Raw genomic sequence first — 17634 nt, 5'->3', positions numbered from 1 at the left:
ATGGTAGAGTGCTTATTAGGTAGAAAATCTAACACTTTCACCAAAATTGAAAATAACAGAAGTTATCAGAAATTGTGTGACATAGGGTTAGATCTGGTCTGTACCAAGTCAGAAGGCTAAAGAAATGAGAGAAGACCCATTGAAACATGGCAAAACAATAGAATAAGAATCATTAACAGTTCTAAGTAAGATATGCCAGCAAATTTGGAGAAGATAATAGCCAACTGATTGGAAGAAGTCAATCTATGCTCCAGTACAAAAAAGGAGAGGTTTAACAGAGTATATAAACTATTATACAATATCCTTAATTTCACATGCTAGTTTAAAAACAAAGGCTTAGGACCATCCAACACAGATAAGAGACCAGGAAAAACATTTGCTAGATGTTCAAGCTGGCTTTAGAAAAGGCTGAGGAACAAGATACATTGTGTTGATTTGTGTAGGATAATTGAGAAAGCTAAATAATACCAAAAATAAGTTACTATGTGTTACATTAATTATAGAAAGGCCTTCATTTGTGTTGATGTCAGGTGTACAATGTGGTAAAAATATCTCTACAAAGATACTGATTTCGTGAATAACACAAGGACATTGTCTTTGTGAAAACACACACACATACAAAGGCTGAATGTGCCTTTGGGAAAGAGAGGAGGAAAAGAATGACCAAAAGAAGAGATGCATTCAGGTACAGTGGCAATGGAAGATCTAAAAGGCCAGGTAAGGGACATATTGTCATGAAGAAAATTATATGGTTACTAACTTGATTGGTATGCTTACATAAATTCTACTTACATGAATAAGTAGAATAAACAAATCATCTGTTATAAAACTGTTGAAAGTTCTGTGTGTTCTGCCGGCATGTCTCAACCGCCCGTAATTACAGGGTAATTAGTCCAGGAAGACACACACCACACGATAAAAGGAAAACCCAAAAGTTTTTATAAACAGAAAAACAGAAACAGCTCCATTTTTAAATGTCAAAGGGATTTTCTGGTAAACACAGGTTAAATGCAGTCCAATTGCTCACCCAATAACTGGGAAATTGAATCCAATTCTAAAATCCAAAGAGTCCACACACACAATCCTGAACAGCAAAAACCACGATCTTGACGAAACAATGAATCAGATAAACTGCCATGAGGCTAAAACACCAGGCTGCACTTTTATCTGTAGCACTAATTACAGCAGCCCCATCCAACCACAGGTGGCCTCATTTTCTCTTGTAATAATCCTTCAGTTGTTGTCTCCTATGCATCACTCTACGCATGCGTGGATGTGTCATTAATTCTTGTTCAGAATCCAGGGATGATACAGATGACTGATCTCCTCCTGGGCTGTCTGCCAAACTCCCCTCTTCCCTGTCACTCACGCTTCCCTGGTCAGAGGAGACTTCGTCGGCAGATTCTACTGGGAGCAAAACAGGCCTGCAGCATGCGGATGTCTCCCCCACATCCACCTCCACATTCCTTGGGGCAGGAGCTGGGCCAGAGCTAACCACAACACTGTGTTAACCCTTTGACTTGTAAAATATGGTTTAAACTTCACTGTCTAGTGAAATTATTGCTTTGAATTCTCCGTACTATACTTTGAAGACCCGTGACTGCAAAAAGTTGCTTTCAAAGAAATGTCTGTGCATGTATAGATGGCTCATAGGACTGAAAATCCTTTGAAAGTGTTGTTTTGACATGCACAAGAATGCTGTGAAGCATCTGTTTTCAATCATTTAAGGAGCTGCTTTTCCCAGGCATGCATGACTGCTTTACTTTTACTAGTAAAATGGTTGTGTATTCACTGATGGATGTGAAAAGAATGGGCAGCAAATTCCAAAACAGCCAAGCGAGCTTGGAAGAAGTGCAGCTTCTTTAATCCCTGTGGGTGAAAATGTAATAAGGTATATATACCTGTGGTTTTTGCAGCTCATTGCTAAATAGCAAAATCCATGCTTGGCATGATTAGGAAGGGAATCAATAATAAGTCAGTAAGTGTTGTATTGCCTCTGTACAAATCGATGGTGAGACCACACTTGGAGTACTGTGTACAGTTCTGGTCACCGCACCTCAAGAAGGATATAATGGAACTGGAAAAGGTGCAAAAAAGGGCAACAAGTATGATCAAGGAAATGGAGCACCTCCCTTATGAAACCAGGTTGCAACGCCTTGGTGTCTTCAGCCTTGAAAGACGGCATTTAAGGGGTGACTTGATCGAAGTGTATAAAATCATGCATGGGATAGAAAAGGTGGATAGAGAAAAATTCTTTTCTATCACACAATACTAGGACGAGGGGGCACTCCCTAAAGCTGTTAGGTAAGAAAGGGAGGACAAATAAAGGGAAATATTTCTTCATCCAGAGGGTCATTGGTTTATGGAATTCACTTCCGGAAGAGGTCTGACCAGCGGCTGTGGGGCTGGGTCCAGCAGTGCTAGCAAATAGCAATTGATACCATTCATTATTGAGAATGATCACATAGGTTTTATAAAAGCCAGACAAGCAGAATATTAGGCTAGCTGTAGATATAAGTCAATAAAATAAGACAAATGTGCAATCTCATCATCATTTCAGAATCTGAAAAAGAATCTGTATGAAAAAGGGTTAGATTTTGAAATTCATAAAACAGATCAAGTTAAATTCCTTGTGTGTCCAATCACACTTGGCCAATAAAGAATTCTATTCTATTCTATTCTATTCTATTCTATTCTATTCTATGAGGTGCCATTATATGAGGTGCCAACATCTAAGGTAAAGGTTAATGTATGTTTTCTATTTCTTATTTTTTAGAGCAGTGGTTCTCAACCCTGGGGGTTGGGATTTCTTTGGGGGTTGAACAGCCATTTCACAGGGGTCACCTAAGACCATGGAAAAAGGCAAATTTCCCATGATGTTAGGAATTAAAGCTTCTATTCTGGCACCTTGGAACATATTTTTACAATCTGACCAATTAGGCATTTACAGTGGGGGTGTCCCTCTGACCTTCCTGCCAATCAGCTTAAGAGAATTGGCACTAGACTTATGATTGGGGGTCAACATAATATGAGGAACTGTATTAAGGGGTTACGGCATTAGAAAGGTAGAGAACCACTAGTTTAAAGGAATATTTAAAGGATTCTGGCCCGGCTACAGCACGGAAACTGCTTTGGTCGCGGTGATGGATGATCTCTGGCGGGCCTGGGACAGGGGTTTATCCTCTGTCCTGGTGCTTCTTGACCTCTCAGCGGCTTTCGATACCATCGACCATGGTATCCTTCTGCGCCGGCTGGAGGGGTTGGGAGTGGGAGGCACTGTTCTTCAGTGGTTCTCCTCCTACCTCTCTGGTCGGTCGCAGTGGGTGTTAATGGGGGGTCAGAGGTCGACCTCTAGGTTACTCCCTTGTGGGGTGCCTCAGGGGTCGGTCCTCTCCCCCCTACTATTTAATATCTACATGAAACCGCTGGGTGAGATCATCCAAGGGCATGGGGTGAGGTATCATCAATATGCAGATGATACCCAGCTTTACATCTCCACCCCTTGTCCAGTCAGCGAAGCAGTGGAAGTGATGTGCCGGTGCCTGGAGGCTGTTGGGGTCTGGATGGGTGTCAACAGACTCAAACTCAACCTGGATAAGACGGAGTGACTGTGGGTTTTGCCTCCCAAGGACAATTCCATCTGTCCGTCTATCACCCTGGGGGGGGAATCACTAACCCCCTCAGAGGGGGTTCGCAACTTGGGCATCCTCCTCGATCCACAGCTCACATTAGAGAAACATCTTTCAGCTGTGGCGAGGGGGGCGTTTGCCCAGATTTGCCTGGTGCACCAGTTGCGGCCCTATTTGGACCGGGAGTCACTGCTCACAGTCACTCATGCCCTCATCACCTCGAGACTCGACTACTGTAATGCTCTCTAATGGGGCTACCTTTGAAAAGTGTTCGGAAACTTCAGATCGTGCAGAATGCAGCTGCGAGACCTATCATGGGCTTTCCTAAATATGCCCATGTCACACCAACACTCCGCAGTCTGCATTGGTTGCCGATCAGTTTCCGGTCACAATTCAAAGTGTTGGTTATGACCTATAAAGCCCTTCATGGCACCAGACCAGAATATCTCCGGGACCACCTTCTGCCGCACCAATCCCAGCGACCAGTTAGGTCCCACAGAGTTGGCCTTCTCCGGGTCCTGTCAACTAAACAATGTCGTTTGGCGGGACCCAGGGGAAGAGCCTTCTCTGTGGCGGCCCCGACCCTTTGGAACCAACTCCCCCAGATAACAGAGTTGCCCCCACCCTCCTAGCCTTTTGTAAGCTCCTTAAAACCCACCTCTGTCGTCAGGCATGGGGGAATTGACATTTTCCCTCCCCCTAGGCTTATAAAATTTATGCATGGTATGCTAGTATGTATGATTGGTTTCTAAACTGGGGTTTTTAAAATTAACTTAAATATTAGATTTGTTTACATTGTATTGTTGTTGCTGTGATTTGGTTACTTATCTGTATTTGCATCAAATCCAATAAATAAATAAATCAAAGCCTTTAAATATTTAGGTATATGTGTATAACAAATTAACTCAGTAATGTGTAATATAAATAAAAGTTTTAAAGAGGTTTCTTCAGATATAGATAGGTGGAAGTTATTAAACTTTGCCCTTTAGGGCAAGGTGAATGCTCTCAAGTATTATTCCCAAATTAATTTATATTATATGGGGAATTCCTCCTTAAATACATGGAAATATATTTAGAAAATAAACTTTTCCCTTAGAAAGTTTTAGAGGGCTCTTTGATTCAAAGTACATCAGAAATGAATTTTCAATTAAGATGTTAGGATTTGGTTATCTTGATCTGGGGCTATATCATCAAGCTTACCTACTGTCAAATATTAGATACTGGAAGCTAATAATTGGTATTAATTTTCCAATCTGGACAATTTTGGAATATGTACATTTATAGCATGTTTGATCTATTACACATAATCACAATATTTTCAACCACAACCTCTGTTAACATTGTTAATAATGTATGAATGTTTTCATTTTGCTCCCTTTTTGTTATTTTATAAGCAAGAAAGATTAATAATTAGAATAAAAACAAGGTAAGAGCTGGAACATAGTATCCTGAAAATTGGACACAATTGGAGAGCATCATCAGGCTTAAACAATCTCACTGATTGGATTTGGAAATCTGACAATTCTACTCCTCTCTTGTAGACCAGCCCATCTGGTTTGAATTAACAGGGTATGTGAAAGAGGAGATGGAATTCCCTGTTCATTCTCCTGTTCCTCTGTGAATGCCTTGCATTTCTTAGGTTGCCAACTTCTGAATAGATTTACAGTATGCATGAGGATCAAGGAAAAAAAGAGGAGAAAGGATACATGCTGGTGTATTGGATACAAACAAATATTTTTCATTTCTCTTTTGTTTAATATATATTGACATGCTTTTTGCAAAAAAAAAAAAAAATCACTGTATTGTAACCCGTCCAAATAATAGTTTTAAAAAGCAAAGATTCCAACAACAACAAAAATGCTCCAGTTATACTTAATTCCTGATAACTATTTGTCAAAATATTTGTCAAAACAATATAGCCTTCATCTCAAATGACCATGAATTTTCCATGGACATCAACACAGTAATTTATAATAAGCAATCTTAGTTGGACAACTAGTCAGGGATTGCTGCTAGAACTAATATCACTGAAGCCTCCATTCTAGTTCAGGCGAGTCATTAAGAATTTTAAAATTCAGCTTCCCATTTCTGGAATTTCTTAACTGCAGCTATGAAACTGGAATTCTGAAATGCAACAGAGAGTAATTGTACTCAGTTCAGCAATGAGAACTAGCAAATTTTATTCAAAGTATGATAAATTACTTTCTATTAAAACCTCAGGTCTGAAAGTTACCTGTAAGGTAAACAAAAGCTAGACTCTCAATTAAATCAACCAAGCGCATTCCTTTGGAAACACTTTAATAAAACAATCATATACAGTAAATAACAAAAACAGCTAAAAGTAGAAAAATACACCGTAAAACAATTATATTTTGTTTCTAGGCATCTCAGGAATATATTCATATTTTCTCTATAAACTGTTTTAGCAATTTGTGACATTTCAGAAAAGCAGAGGCGAGAGCAAGATTTTTTTAGGTTTGTCTGTTACTGTCTTACAATGTTGCTGGTATTTTAGATTTCTGAGGATAGGTAGCTCAACAAGTTTAGAAAAGAAATAATATAGGTTTCCCCTCCCCAAATTAATACTTTAATTATTAAAGATTCCGTGAATTCATTTTAATTCTAAATCATTAGAGAAATTTAGTGGAATTGTTTATATTACCTTAGAACATAGACGAAATAGGATTCTAAGTTCTGGTTATTCAATAGTGTCAGAAAATCAAAAGGTGAAATCAATGGTCACAGAAACAAGAGTATTTGTCTAATAAATATTTTAATAGTAAAAATATAATGCACATTCCATGTTATTGTGGTGCATTAATAAACTAGCATTCATGGTGCAACTTTTTCAAATAAACACAAAACGCAATGGAGACAGAACGATCAATGACCAGCAGGGGGTGCTGATTTAAAAAGAAATTATTCCAGCAATAGCAATTCCTCACCCATGTAAGATTTTATACATACAGTACAGACATATACAAACACAAAGTCATTTGGTCAACATTTCATTCCCAAAGGAGGGGAAGGGGGAGGAGTAAATTCAACATGCCCTCAATTATAGTCAAGATAGAAAGCAATTTGTTAAAGGCAGCATTTCCCAATTTAGGTGCAATAGTCAAATTTCTGTCTAAAAAAAAGCTAGGAAACAATTATTTTAAAAAAAAGTTCTTGGTGACTTACTCATCTGCCTAGTGGCAGAAAATAAGTTTTTGGAAGATAACATAATTGTTATCCTCTGAGATTAATTGATGAAGTAGAAATCATATTTACAATTTCCATGGGTTACACCAGACAATACTTTTATGTCTAATCACAAAAATTGTCCTTCCTGGAAAGTAACATATCTCACAGATCAGAACTTTTATGAGAGTGATGATTCTTGCTCTTCTGCGTGTAGATTGAATTGTTCCAGTAGGCACTTCCAGAAAGAAATAAAACTCAAAAGTATCCACTAAAGTGTTATCACAGTTCCATCCTCTTCAATGCCTCCTTTGGGAATAACTAAACTATGACGAGGATCAGTTTTTAAGGAACTAAGGATTTTGTGAATATTGCCATTGCTTTCCCGTCCAAAGCTGTTGTTGAATACTAGGTCTCTCTGTAGTCTGTGGCTAAGGCTGTTGCCATTGATTCGGGAAAGGCTACCGGAAGGAAGACTGTGAGATTTTGGAATAGGCTGTGGCTCCAGGCAGCCTTCAATTACAATGTCGGCGTCCTCGTCGCTCTCCATTTCATCCGGGTGGAAGTTCTGCAGGACATGAGAAGAAGGCAAACTGTGATGGCTGGCAGTGCTGTCTGTCGACTGACCAGAGCTCCCAGACATCCGACTGCTTCTGATAATATTGTTCCTTTGGTTTGCTGGCTTGACGGTGATGATAAGATTGTGGCTATTGGCAATCATCATATCCGTCACCTGATCAAGGGTTTTCCCGGCCACTTCTATCCCATTCACTTCCAAGACTTCGTCGTTGACTGCAAGCAACCCTGTACTCTCGGCTAGCCCCCCAGGAACCATCCGTGAGATGAAAATGCCAGGAACTTTTTCCAACCCATGGGGAGTCACTCTTACACTGGTGCCATCGCGGATGTAAAATCCAAGTGGTTTCTCACACCCGTGGCGATACAGACGCACTCTCCTGTGAGTTTCAGGCAGAATATCCACATCAATGATGGAAGACACCGGTCTGAAGTCTTGAGGCATGCTGATGTTGACATGAGGACGCCGTCGAAGGTTGTCGTTCCGCAGGGCCACCAGCGCCTTCTTTTTCCTTGTTAAGGTGTTTGAACCAAAATTTCCATAATCCGCTTCGTCTGCAAAAGGAGAGAGAAAAATTAATACCTCAGACTAAATCCTCCATAGGCCATCTTCTGTAAGAAAAAGAGCCTTATTTCAAGCTTTCATAATACGCCAATACAGTGATACCTCGTCTAACAAACGCCTCATTATACAAACTTTTCGAGATACAAACCCGGGGTTTAAGATTTTTTTGCTTCTTCTTACAAACTATTTTCAACTTACAAACCCATCGCCGCCGCTAGGATGCCCCGCCTCTGGACTTCCGTTGCCAGCGAAACACCTGTTTTTGCGCTGCTGGGATTCCCCTGAGGCTCCCCTCCATGGGAAACCCCACCTCTGGACTTCCATGTTTTTGTGAGGCTGCAGGGAAATCCCAGGAGGGGAATCCCAGCAGCGCAAAAACGGGTGCTTCACTGGCAACGGAAGTCCAGAGGTGGGGTTTCTCAGCGAGGGGAGCCTCAGTGAAATCGCAGCATTGCAAAAACACAGAGGTCCAGAGGTGGGGTTTCGAAGACTTCAGTGTTTTTGCGATGCTGTGATTTCACTGATGCTCCCTTCACTGGGAAACTCCACCTCCGGACTTCCGTTGCCAGCGAAGTGCTTGCTTTTGTGATGCTGGGATTCCCTTGCTGGGATTCCCCTGTAGTATCGCAAAAACACAGAAGTCCGGAGGTAGGGTTTCCTATGGAGGGGAACCTCAGGGGAATCCCAGCAGCGCAAAACAGGAGGTTCGGCTGGCAAAAGGGGTGAATTTTGGGCTTGTACACATTAATCGCTTTTCCATTGATTCCTATGGGAAACATTGTTTCGTCTTACAAACTTTTCACCTTAAGAACCTCATCCCAGAACAAATTAAGTTTGTAAGACAAGGTATCACTGTATTTAAATATGGTTGAAACATTGCTGTGAGGGAAGCTGTCAATTAATGGCTGTGTAACATGTATTTTGAAATATTGGAACAAATGTCTAGACTCTAGACAAAGAAAAGTGTGGCAGCTTGTTGTTGGGATGAACGTGAAGCAAGAGACCAAAACTATTTGTTTGATGACAAACATAATGCTCACCTGCTAGAAGAAATCCCCCAAAATGAAATTTAAATTGTGGCCACTATGAAGAAAAAGCTACAAATAATAGCGACACATGTATGTCTGGCAGTTTACCACTCCTTCAAAGTCATAAATGACGCAACTGGCTAAGACAACAAGATTATCTTTTAAAACACTGTAAGTAGGTAACCGATTAGCAGAACTAGACTGACATCATTGATTAATCAATAATATATGAATTTGCAAATTGCATCAGAGCACTATTGCCTTTAAGGTACTAGTATTTCACCTCTAAGAGCACAAAGCTGTATTTCAAACCCACATGGAGTCCCTAATGGCTTTGTTAGTTATAGATTATGCTAATAAACACTGTGTTGCTTAAAATATATAAGCATTTTTGTAAGGGCCTTTGTTAAAACTCTTGCAGTCTAAGATATAAAATATGCATGTGTGAGCAGACAAAAGCATATTTTAAAGGAGTCTCGGCAACCTGATGCTTGTAAATATTGAAAAGATATGTAACTTCACATGTCAAATGTAGGAAGCATCCCTTATTCTATTGTCTTTAAGTAAACCTTCACTCAAGACAAAAATAACCCATTTATTTCCCACACCAGATCATTCTGCAGTTGCAGATGAGTAAGTCACCAAGAACTTTTTAAAAAAAGTCTCAAACAGATTAACTGAATCTGAAGATAGATAAAGCAATGGTCAGGCCTGACATTTCAAATTAATACCCCAATTTCAACAAAATAATGTTAATTCCACCTCCCACAAACTCTATGATGCAAAACTGAACCTCAAATGGGGTGAAGGGGGTCTTCCTTTTGCAAACATTTTCTCCGAAGATAACCAGAGACAATTTAGGCCTCCTGGAAGAAAATATTTCAATTTCCTCATGTTTAGAAGCAAGACTGTTGGAGACTATAGAACAAAAAACTAGTGTCAGGAGACACAGGTGGGTTATTTTTGTAGGCACTTTATTAACATCAGGCAGAAAATCAATATGCACAATTACTTGAGAGACCTAAACATATAACCCATGATCTAGCAAGCCACAAGAAAGCTGTTGGAGCCAGAAACACTAACTACAGTTAATGCAGCTTTACATAAATTGTTTAAAAAAGCCAACAAGAACCAGAAAGGATTTGTGCAAATCAGATGTCACGTAAGCCATCTTTAACCAAACTAAAGGTGCAAAACTTATAAGCAACCCTATAAGGATGTTATAGGCAAATATCCTATTATTGAGGTTGTTTTCTTAAGCAGGTCCAAAAACTCCTAGAGAGTTGTAATTCTTTAGCATGACAGGCTGGGAAAATGTATTAAATGACTGATGTATAATCGTACAGTATTTAATATTTAACAATGTTTTGATTAAAATTTGGGTGCTTCTCGCCATTTTTTCTCATGCAGCCCTAAATATTTCACCCGAAGGTTAAAATTGGTTTCCAAGTTCAAGTTTTACACATGCACACAGGCAAAAAAGTTTTGGAATAAAATAACAAATTGGTTAAAAGAAATAGCAAATGAAGAAATAAAAAAACCCCCAGAATTATATTTATTGGGTATTTTTAATAAAAAAATTGAAAAAGAAGTAAGATACATATACTAACAGCTGCCAGAATAGTATATGCCCAACAGTGGAAAACAGATAAAATACCGGAAGAAAACATAATAATTAAAAAAATACTAGACTGTGCGGAGATGGACAGGCTATCCAAAAGATTAGAGGGAAAAGAAGAATCAGATTACTATAAAACATGGGCAAACTTTTATGATTGGCTAAAAGAAATAAATAAATAAAAATTTATGCAAAGCAACACATCAAATAAAAGAATTCAAAAATTAATATTATGTAAAAGAAGTGTAATTCTCTGATCAAATATATTAAAAAAAAAAAGTGGGGAAACTTTCATTTCCCAAATGTTGTATATATATGTTTTTTCTTTTGTCTTGTCTTGTCATATTTGTAAAATAAAATAAAATTAAAATTAAATTAAATTTAAAAAAAAAAAGACTTCTGGACTTCAACTCCCAGAATTCCTCAGTAAGCCATTCGGGTTTTCTGACCTAGGCTACGAGGCAGCAACCTGCACATTTCAATCGTAAGGTGCAAGAGGCTGAATACACATAGGCAGAAAACAACCTCTCCTGACAAGAACAAAGCTGAGAAAAATGGTCCCCTCCCAGCCTCCCAGGAATCTGACATCAGAATGTATGCAGATCCCTGGCAAGTATGGCAGAGGTTTCCTGTTGCTGCGCCTTCGCTTCCTTGAGGCCAAAGCCAAGATGAATACCAGGACAAGTTAAAGCAACTTGTTCTGAAGGTGGGGCTGATGATTTGCTACTTGCTAAACTGCTGAGAGTTTGAGATCCAGTTAAGCAACTATGAGGTTAAGACACATCCATTTGGCTCCAGCATTGCTGATAATGTCCGCTGAAGGATGCGTCATTTTTTGGAACAGAAACACTACTTATTTTATCACCTGAGCCTCTTGGCTTAGATTTTGCCAATATCTGAGACATTATTTTAAACACGAACAAAAACTTTCAAATTAAAACTATCTTGAAGTACAGTATTTGTATTAGTTAAAGATATAGACTAGATGAACTTTCTGCATCCCAATATTTGCCAAAGGTGGAGGGATCGCTATAACATAAATCCCACCTTTACTTTCCTGGAGATCTTTGCATTGAACTGGGTTTCTAAACTCATTCAGGGTCCAGAGGGGTTTTACCACTGTTCAGAGACAGTATGAGCTGGGGATTTACAGTATTTTTCTGAATTTATGCTCCCAGAAATTGTGAGTAATGAGTAATATAGAATCTTTTCACCACCAGGATTTCTTTTGATTCCCATTTTGTATCTTATATTCTGATTATTCCACTATTTTATCCCCTCCTTTATTGCAATAAGATCTGGAAAATAACTGTGCAAGTATATCTGCAATAGCAATGGCATTCCGAGTCTACGGAGAGGGGCAGCATACAAATCAAATAAATAAATAAATAAATAAATAAATAAATAAATAAATAAATAAATAAATAAATAAATAAATAAATAAATAAACAAACAAACAAATAAATAAATAAACAAACAAATAAATAATTTAGATTTATATCCTGCTTTACAGTGTTTTACAGCCCACTCCCAGAGAATAAGCATGTTTCCCCCACCAATCTGGATCCTCAGTTTACCGACCTTGGGAAGATGGAAGGTTGAGTCAACCTTGAGCCTACTGAGATTCGATCTGCCAAACTGCTGGCAGCCGGAGATCAGCACTGCACTCAAATCACTGCGCCAAGGCTCTTAAATTTTTAAAAACTCTTTAAAAATATAAAAAGTTCCTGAATGTTCTGTATCTGTTTCACTTTGCCTAGCCTGATCCTGGGTTGATCTACTGATCTACCATGTGTCCAACCCAATGCGAGGAACGTATCTTTAAGCACCATTTTTATTTTATGTATAGCCTACATTTTTTATTTATTTATTTATTTATTTTATTTATTCATTTGTCCAATACACAAGTACATAGGAAGAAAAATAGACATGTGGTAATATATATAAGGGTAGAAGTGAACTTAGAGGAGAGGATATATGAAAGGAAGAGAATATATATGACAGGTGAAAGGAAGGAAAGACAATTGGACGGGGGACGGAAGGCACTCTAGTGCACTTATGTACGCCCCTTACTGGCCTCTTAGGAACCTGGAGAGGTCAATCGTGGAGAGTCTAAGAGAGAAATGTTGGGGGTTAGGGGTTGACACTATTGAGTCTGGTAATGAGTTCCACGCTTCGATAACTCGATTGTTGAAATCATATTTTTTACAGTCAAGTTTGGCGCGGTTCGTATTAAGTTTGAATCTGTTGCGTGCTCTTGTGTTGTTGCGGTTGAAGCTGAAGTAGTCATTGACTGGTAGGACGTTGCAGCATATGATCTTGTGTGCAATACTCAAATCGTGTTTTAGGCGCCGTAGTTCTAGGCTTTCTAGGCTAAAACCTGAAATCTGTGAGGTGAATGTAAACTTTTGCAGTCTGGCCTTAAAAGAGAAGGGGAGGAGAAAAATGAAAAAAAGAAAAGAAAATATTTCCAGAAGAGCTGACTTTTTAAAAACATGACATACATGCACACTCACACAGAGGTACAGATCTTTAATACCAGAAGTGCTGCTCTTCTTGCTTGGACAGCTGCTTTTCACAGGAATTGCCTGCCAGACAAAATACCAAAGCTTGGCCAGATAAGAATAGGTAAACAAGTGAGATTCCAAAGAGAAATCAGACTGCTGGGCTCATATAGGAAAAATTTGTTTTGGTCCTGGTGTATTCAGTCCATGCACACTCCTGATTGATTATTCCCACTGATAATGCTGCAGTGTCAGTTGATCGATTGGAAACTATATTAGAAACAGAAGTACAGTAATACCTCGTCTTACGAACTTCATTGGTTCCGGGACGAGGTTCGTAAGGTGAAAAGTTCGTAAGATGAAACAATGTTTCCCATAGGAATCAATGGAAAAGCCAATAATGCGTGCAAGCCCATTAGGAGAATCCAAAATATTAAGGCTTAAAAAAAAAAGTGGGGGCCAGACAAAGCTGAGGCGAACACCTTTCTTCTCCCTTGAGCTCCATGAGCCTTTCCCTCCCGTTTTTGCCCACCTCTCTCTCCTCATCTCCCCCACACCTTTCTCCTCCCTTGAGCTCCATGAGTCTTTTCTTCCTGTTTTTGTCCCCCCTACTCTGCCCAGCAGAGCGCCCGTTTTTGCGATCCTGGGATTCCCCTCCTGGGATTTCCCTACAGCATTGCAAAAACACGGAAGTCAGGAGGTGGGGTTTCCCATGGAGGGGAGCCTCAGGGGATCCCAGGATCGCAAAAACCTGCGCGTGGCTTGCAAGGAAAGTCCGGGGAATCTCAGTGGCGGCTTGGCAGGTTCATAAGGTGAAAAAAGTTCATAAGAAGAGGCAAAAAAATTCTGAACCCTGGGTTCGTATCTCGAAATGTTCGTTATCATGAGGAGTTCGTATCATGAGGTACCACTGTACTTCCACAAGGGGACTAACTTTTATTTCACACAGTTTTAAAAAGGAAACTAGTCTTTAAGGACTATCAAATACCTTCCACACTATATTGTCATTTCCTGAATGCAAAGATCAAAATAAATAACAATACCTTTTTATTTTGATCGTGGTTCCATAGAGATCAACACAATGTTTTTATACAATGATTAAAATTTGGCTGGGGAGCTGTTCCATAATTTGTCATAAAGTGATGGGAAAGTCGGAGATACAGAAATGTTTAAAGGAAACAGATATATAGTGAACTTTGACTTAGGCAACTTCCTTTGGCCAGCAGAGATGTAAGCAAGAAAGGAACACATAGTAGCATCCATCCAAGCCTATTTATGCTGACCGAGTTTACCAAGAAGCTCTAAAAGAAAAAGTTTTGCCAAAAAGCGAAAAGAGAACAATCTTGGCCCAAACTGGAAACAAAAAACTAAAACAGAAGCCGCAGCAGAAGCAGCTTTTGAATTCTTCAGAAATCCTAATTTACAAAAGGAAAGATGACCAAAAAGTTGGCAGAGGGGGAAGAGGGAGAAAATACAAGGTCAAATCTTGCACATATCAATCTTTTGACAGATCAATCTATCAAATCTCACAGATCAATCTGAAATTGCCCAGCCGGCAACTCACCCCTGGCCAGGATTTGTGGCAGGGCCAGGGAAACACATCCCTCGGCGTAGCCACCATCTTGGATAGGCCGGGATCTCACGAGATTTCTCGAGATCCTGGCCATGCCTGTCATTGGCGCTGGCCGATAACGTTGCTGGGGCGGGGCCTGCTAGCCCTTTATAAGGGGCTGCACAGGCTCGGGGCTTCCTTTTCGCCCCAGACAACGAGCAGGCGAACACCCGCCTGCCCTCCCTATCTGTCAGTGTGCTACAGGGGTCGCCCTTATGGGGGCCGAATAGGAATTTTTGGCGGTCTCGGTATTTTTCTGCGACCGTTTTTTCGCCTATTCCACACTGCAGTGCGGGACGGATGGTTAGGGGGTGTTTTCGCTCCCCGATTAGTTCTAATTGGCTTACCTCTGGTCATTGGGTTGGCAGGTTAGGGGCGGAAATTGGGAGGGGTTTAGCAACTGTGTGTTCTCCGTTGGGCATCTTTGGGGATGATTGGCAGACTCTCTCCAAGGGCTCATGGTGGCTTTTAAACCGGCCTGAGCAATTGGGGAGAACGTGCCTCTGGGTCTTGCCCATTTCAATTCCCTTCCAGGGATTGGACGGCGAGACCTCCCACATGCCTGGCATGGCTGGGATTCAGGTGAGGGCGTGGCCCCTTCACCGGGATCAGCATGGAGCTATGCCCTAAGTTGCCCTGGAAGTTTTTATTATGTCATTTCCGCCCCAGAAGTATTTCAGTTGACCTCTGTGGGTCCATGTTAGGTTGAATTAAATTAATTAATTTAATTAATAAAAATGACCCAGTTTAAATCCAGCTCTGTGTCTGCATTGTTATTCTGCCTCTGCTGCAATACCAACAAAGCCTAAACAAATGAATAAACTGACTTCGCAATCAGCAGCAGCAAGCACCCAAATTTGCAATTGCTGCTTCACTCACTATTAATCATAAGTATTTTTTGTATGGGCATATCTCCATTTTTTTGATGGTTTCCCATTTATCTTCAAAGCCCTCCCAGTATTGGGCTGCAGCCGGTACAGTCAGGTGCGGAGTTGCGGTTGGAAAAATGGAGTGGCCTGCACAGTTCCAGCTGACCGGCGGGTGTGCACACACGCTGGTGTGAGATTTGGCTTCTGCGCATGCTCAGGGAGCCAAATCTCACATGAGGATGCTCACGCGTTTGAGATTTCACTGATTTTGCGCGTTTGAGATTTCACCGATTTTCAGCAAAGAAATTGCAGAAAATCGGCAAAATCTCGTGCATGAGCGCATCCTTGCACGAGATTTGGCACCCGTGCCTGCCGTCGCAAGCACACCAGTAGCCCAGCTGATGGGCAGCCCTTCCTTGAGCCCACTCCCCGCTTCTGGCGTGTGCTTCCTTTTGTACAATCTTGATTTTTTTCCTTTTTAGTGTCTCACTGAAATCACCTTCACTTACATCTCATCGGAAAACTTTGTCTCCTGAAGTCAGAGGCTTGAGTTGTGATCAGAAGTGGGCTACAAAGCATGTGAACAAGCAAAAAAACCACGGAAATCTCAGGCATGCGCGTCTTTGCAGGGGCTCACTCACGTCGCGTTCCGGTAGGGCTGGGATTGGTAGCCTGCCTCTGGCTGTGACTTCAACTTCCTTGACTGTTTGCTGCCTTGTTTGATCTCTGTCTAGAATGACCCTCTAAATTTCTGTGATCAATTCTGGTACTTCTCACAGGAGGAAGCTTTCTCCACTCCTCACTATAGGTTCCATGGGATCCGTTTGTGGATCCTTTATTTCTTTTTACATATTAAATGTTGAATGATGTATATCCAGGTAACATCCAACTTCTCTTCCTAAGATCTCCCATGCTCATATAACTCTGGATCGTCAATAGCCAACCTGCTCTCAAGTTCTATTACCTCTTCTATAACAATAGCATAAATATAAAATCCTTCTGCTCCACCTCCACAACTCCCTTCTACGCCAAACTGGCCATCTCCGTTCTAGAATCTTCTCTCTTTTTGTTCTTTTCATTTCTCTGCCTCTTGCTATTTCCTAGCATGTCATTCTCAAATCATTTAATCTATGCTCAAGTTTATTGTCCATGTTGGCTATTGGATTCTGGCAATTATCCATTCCATACTTGGCTATTACAAGACTAATGGCAATCAATAACCTCTCATTATTTCGGGCTGAAAGCCCTAAAATTAGTCCTTTGAGCGGAATGCCATGAACTGTTTTCCTCCAAAGATTGGGCAAAACCTGTATTTTAGTTTATTTTAATTAAAATTAAAATTAAAAATATTAAGATTATTATTCCCTGTTAGCACAGGAGTACATGTGTGTTAGGGTTTGCCATTGTAAACTGCATGTTGTAAACTGTACCAAACTTGTGCTTAAAGAGTTAATGTGCATTTGAAGAGGTAACTTGTACTTGAAGAGTTAATATCTTCAAGGCTGTTTCGTCACTTCCTCATTGAAGCTATAAAAGCTCATTATTTTGCTTGGTCATTTCCTTGTTACTTTACTTTATTTTTGCCTGAGACGGGGGAGTTGTGTCCAAGCTCCATGCTTGTATAAGCTTTGTGCTTTTATCTATCTTATTGTATTTTAGCTTCGTGCTTTATCTATTATATTTAGCTTTGTGCTTGTTATCTATATTCTGTATTATTCTGTATTTGCTTCATGCTTATTCTGGATTGTTTATATTTTGTTTATATGTAAATAATACTTATTTAACTGTGTCTTGGCTTTATCACACATCCATGCTCTGTAAAATTCTCTGCTCGGTATTGTCAAAGGTTTCATAGCTTAGCTAACTGAGACAAGCCAACATTCCCCATGTCTTTAATTTTCTCCATCTCTTGCATTAAGCATTTTACTATATTATCAACTAATTATTAAGGGGCTTTGTGGGTGGCAATTAAGATTTTTGGAGCAAACATGGCTCAATAATCTCAGGTCGTTCACCTTGGACTAATAATTAAGACTTTATATTGATTTTG

General features: G+C 40.1%; 1 protein-coding gene across 1 annotated transcript in view; it reads right to left on the bottom strand.

The window, feature by feature from the left end:
- Nucleotides 1-5914: 5914 nt before the first annotated feature.
- Nucleotides 5915-17634, bottom strand: part of PARD6G (par-6 family cell polarity regulator gamma) — a 118910-nt gene continuing 107190 nt past the window's right edge. The window contains exon 3 of the mRNA XM_070747398.1: nt 5915-7943. Within this exon, the coding sequence (XP_070603499.1) occupies nt 7084-7943 (860 nt within the window). The 3' untranslated portion in view covers nt 5915-7083. The remainder of the gene's footprint in view (nt 7944-17634) is intronic.

Source organism: Erythrolamprus reginae, chromosome 3, assembly GCF_031021105.1.
Source record: "Erythrolamprus reginae isolate rEryReg1 chromosome 3, rEryReg1.hap1, whole genome shotgun sequence".
Lineage (NCBI taxonomy): Eukaryota > Metazoa > Chordata > Lepidosauria > Squamata > Dipsadidae > Erythrolamprus > Erythrolamprus reginae.
Note: the sequence above shows the minus strand (reverse complement) of the source record. Positions and strands in the feature narration are given on the sequence as shown.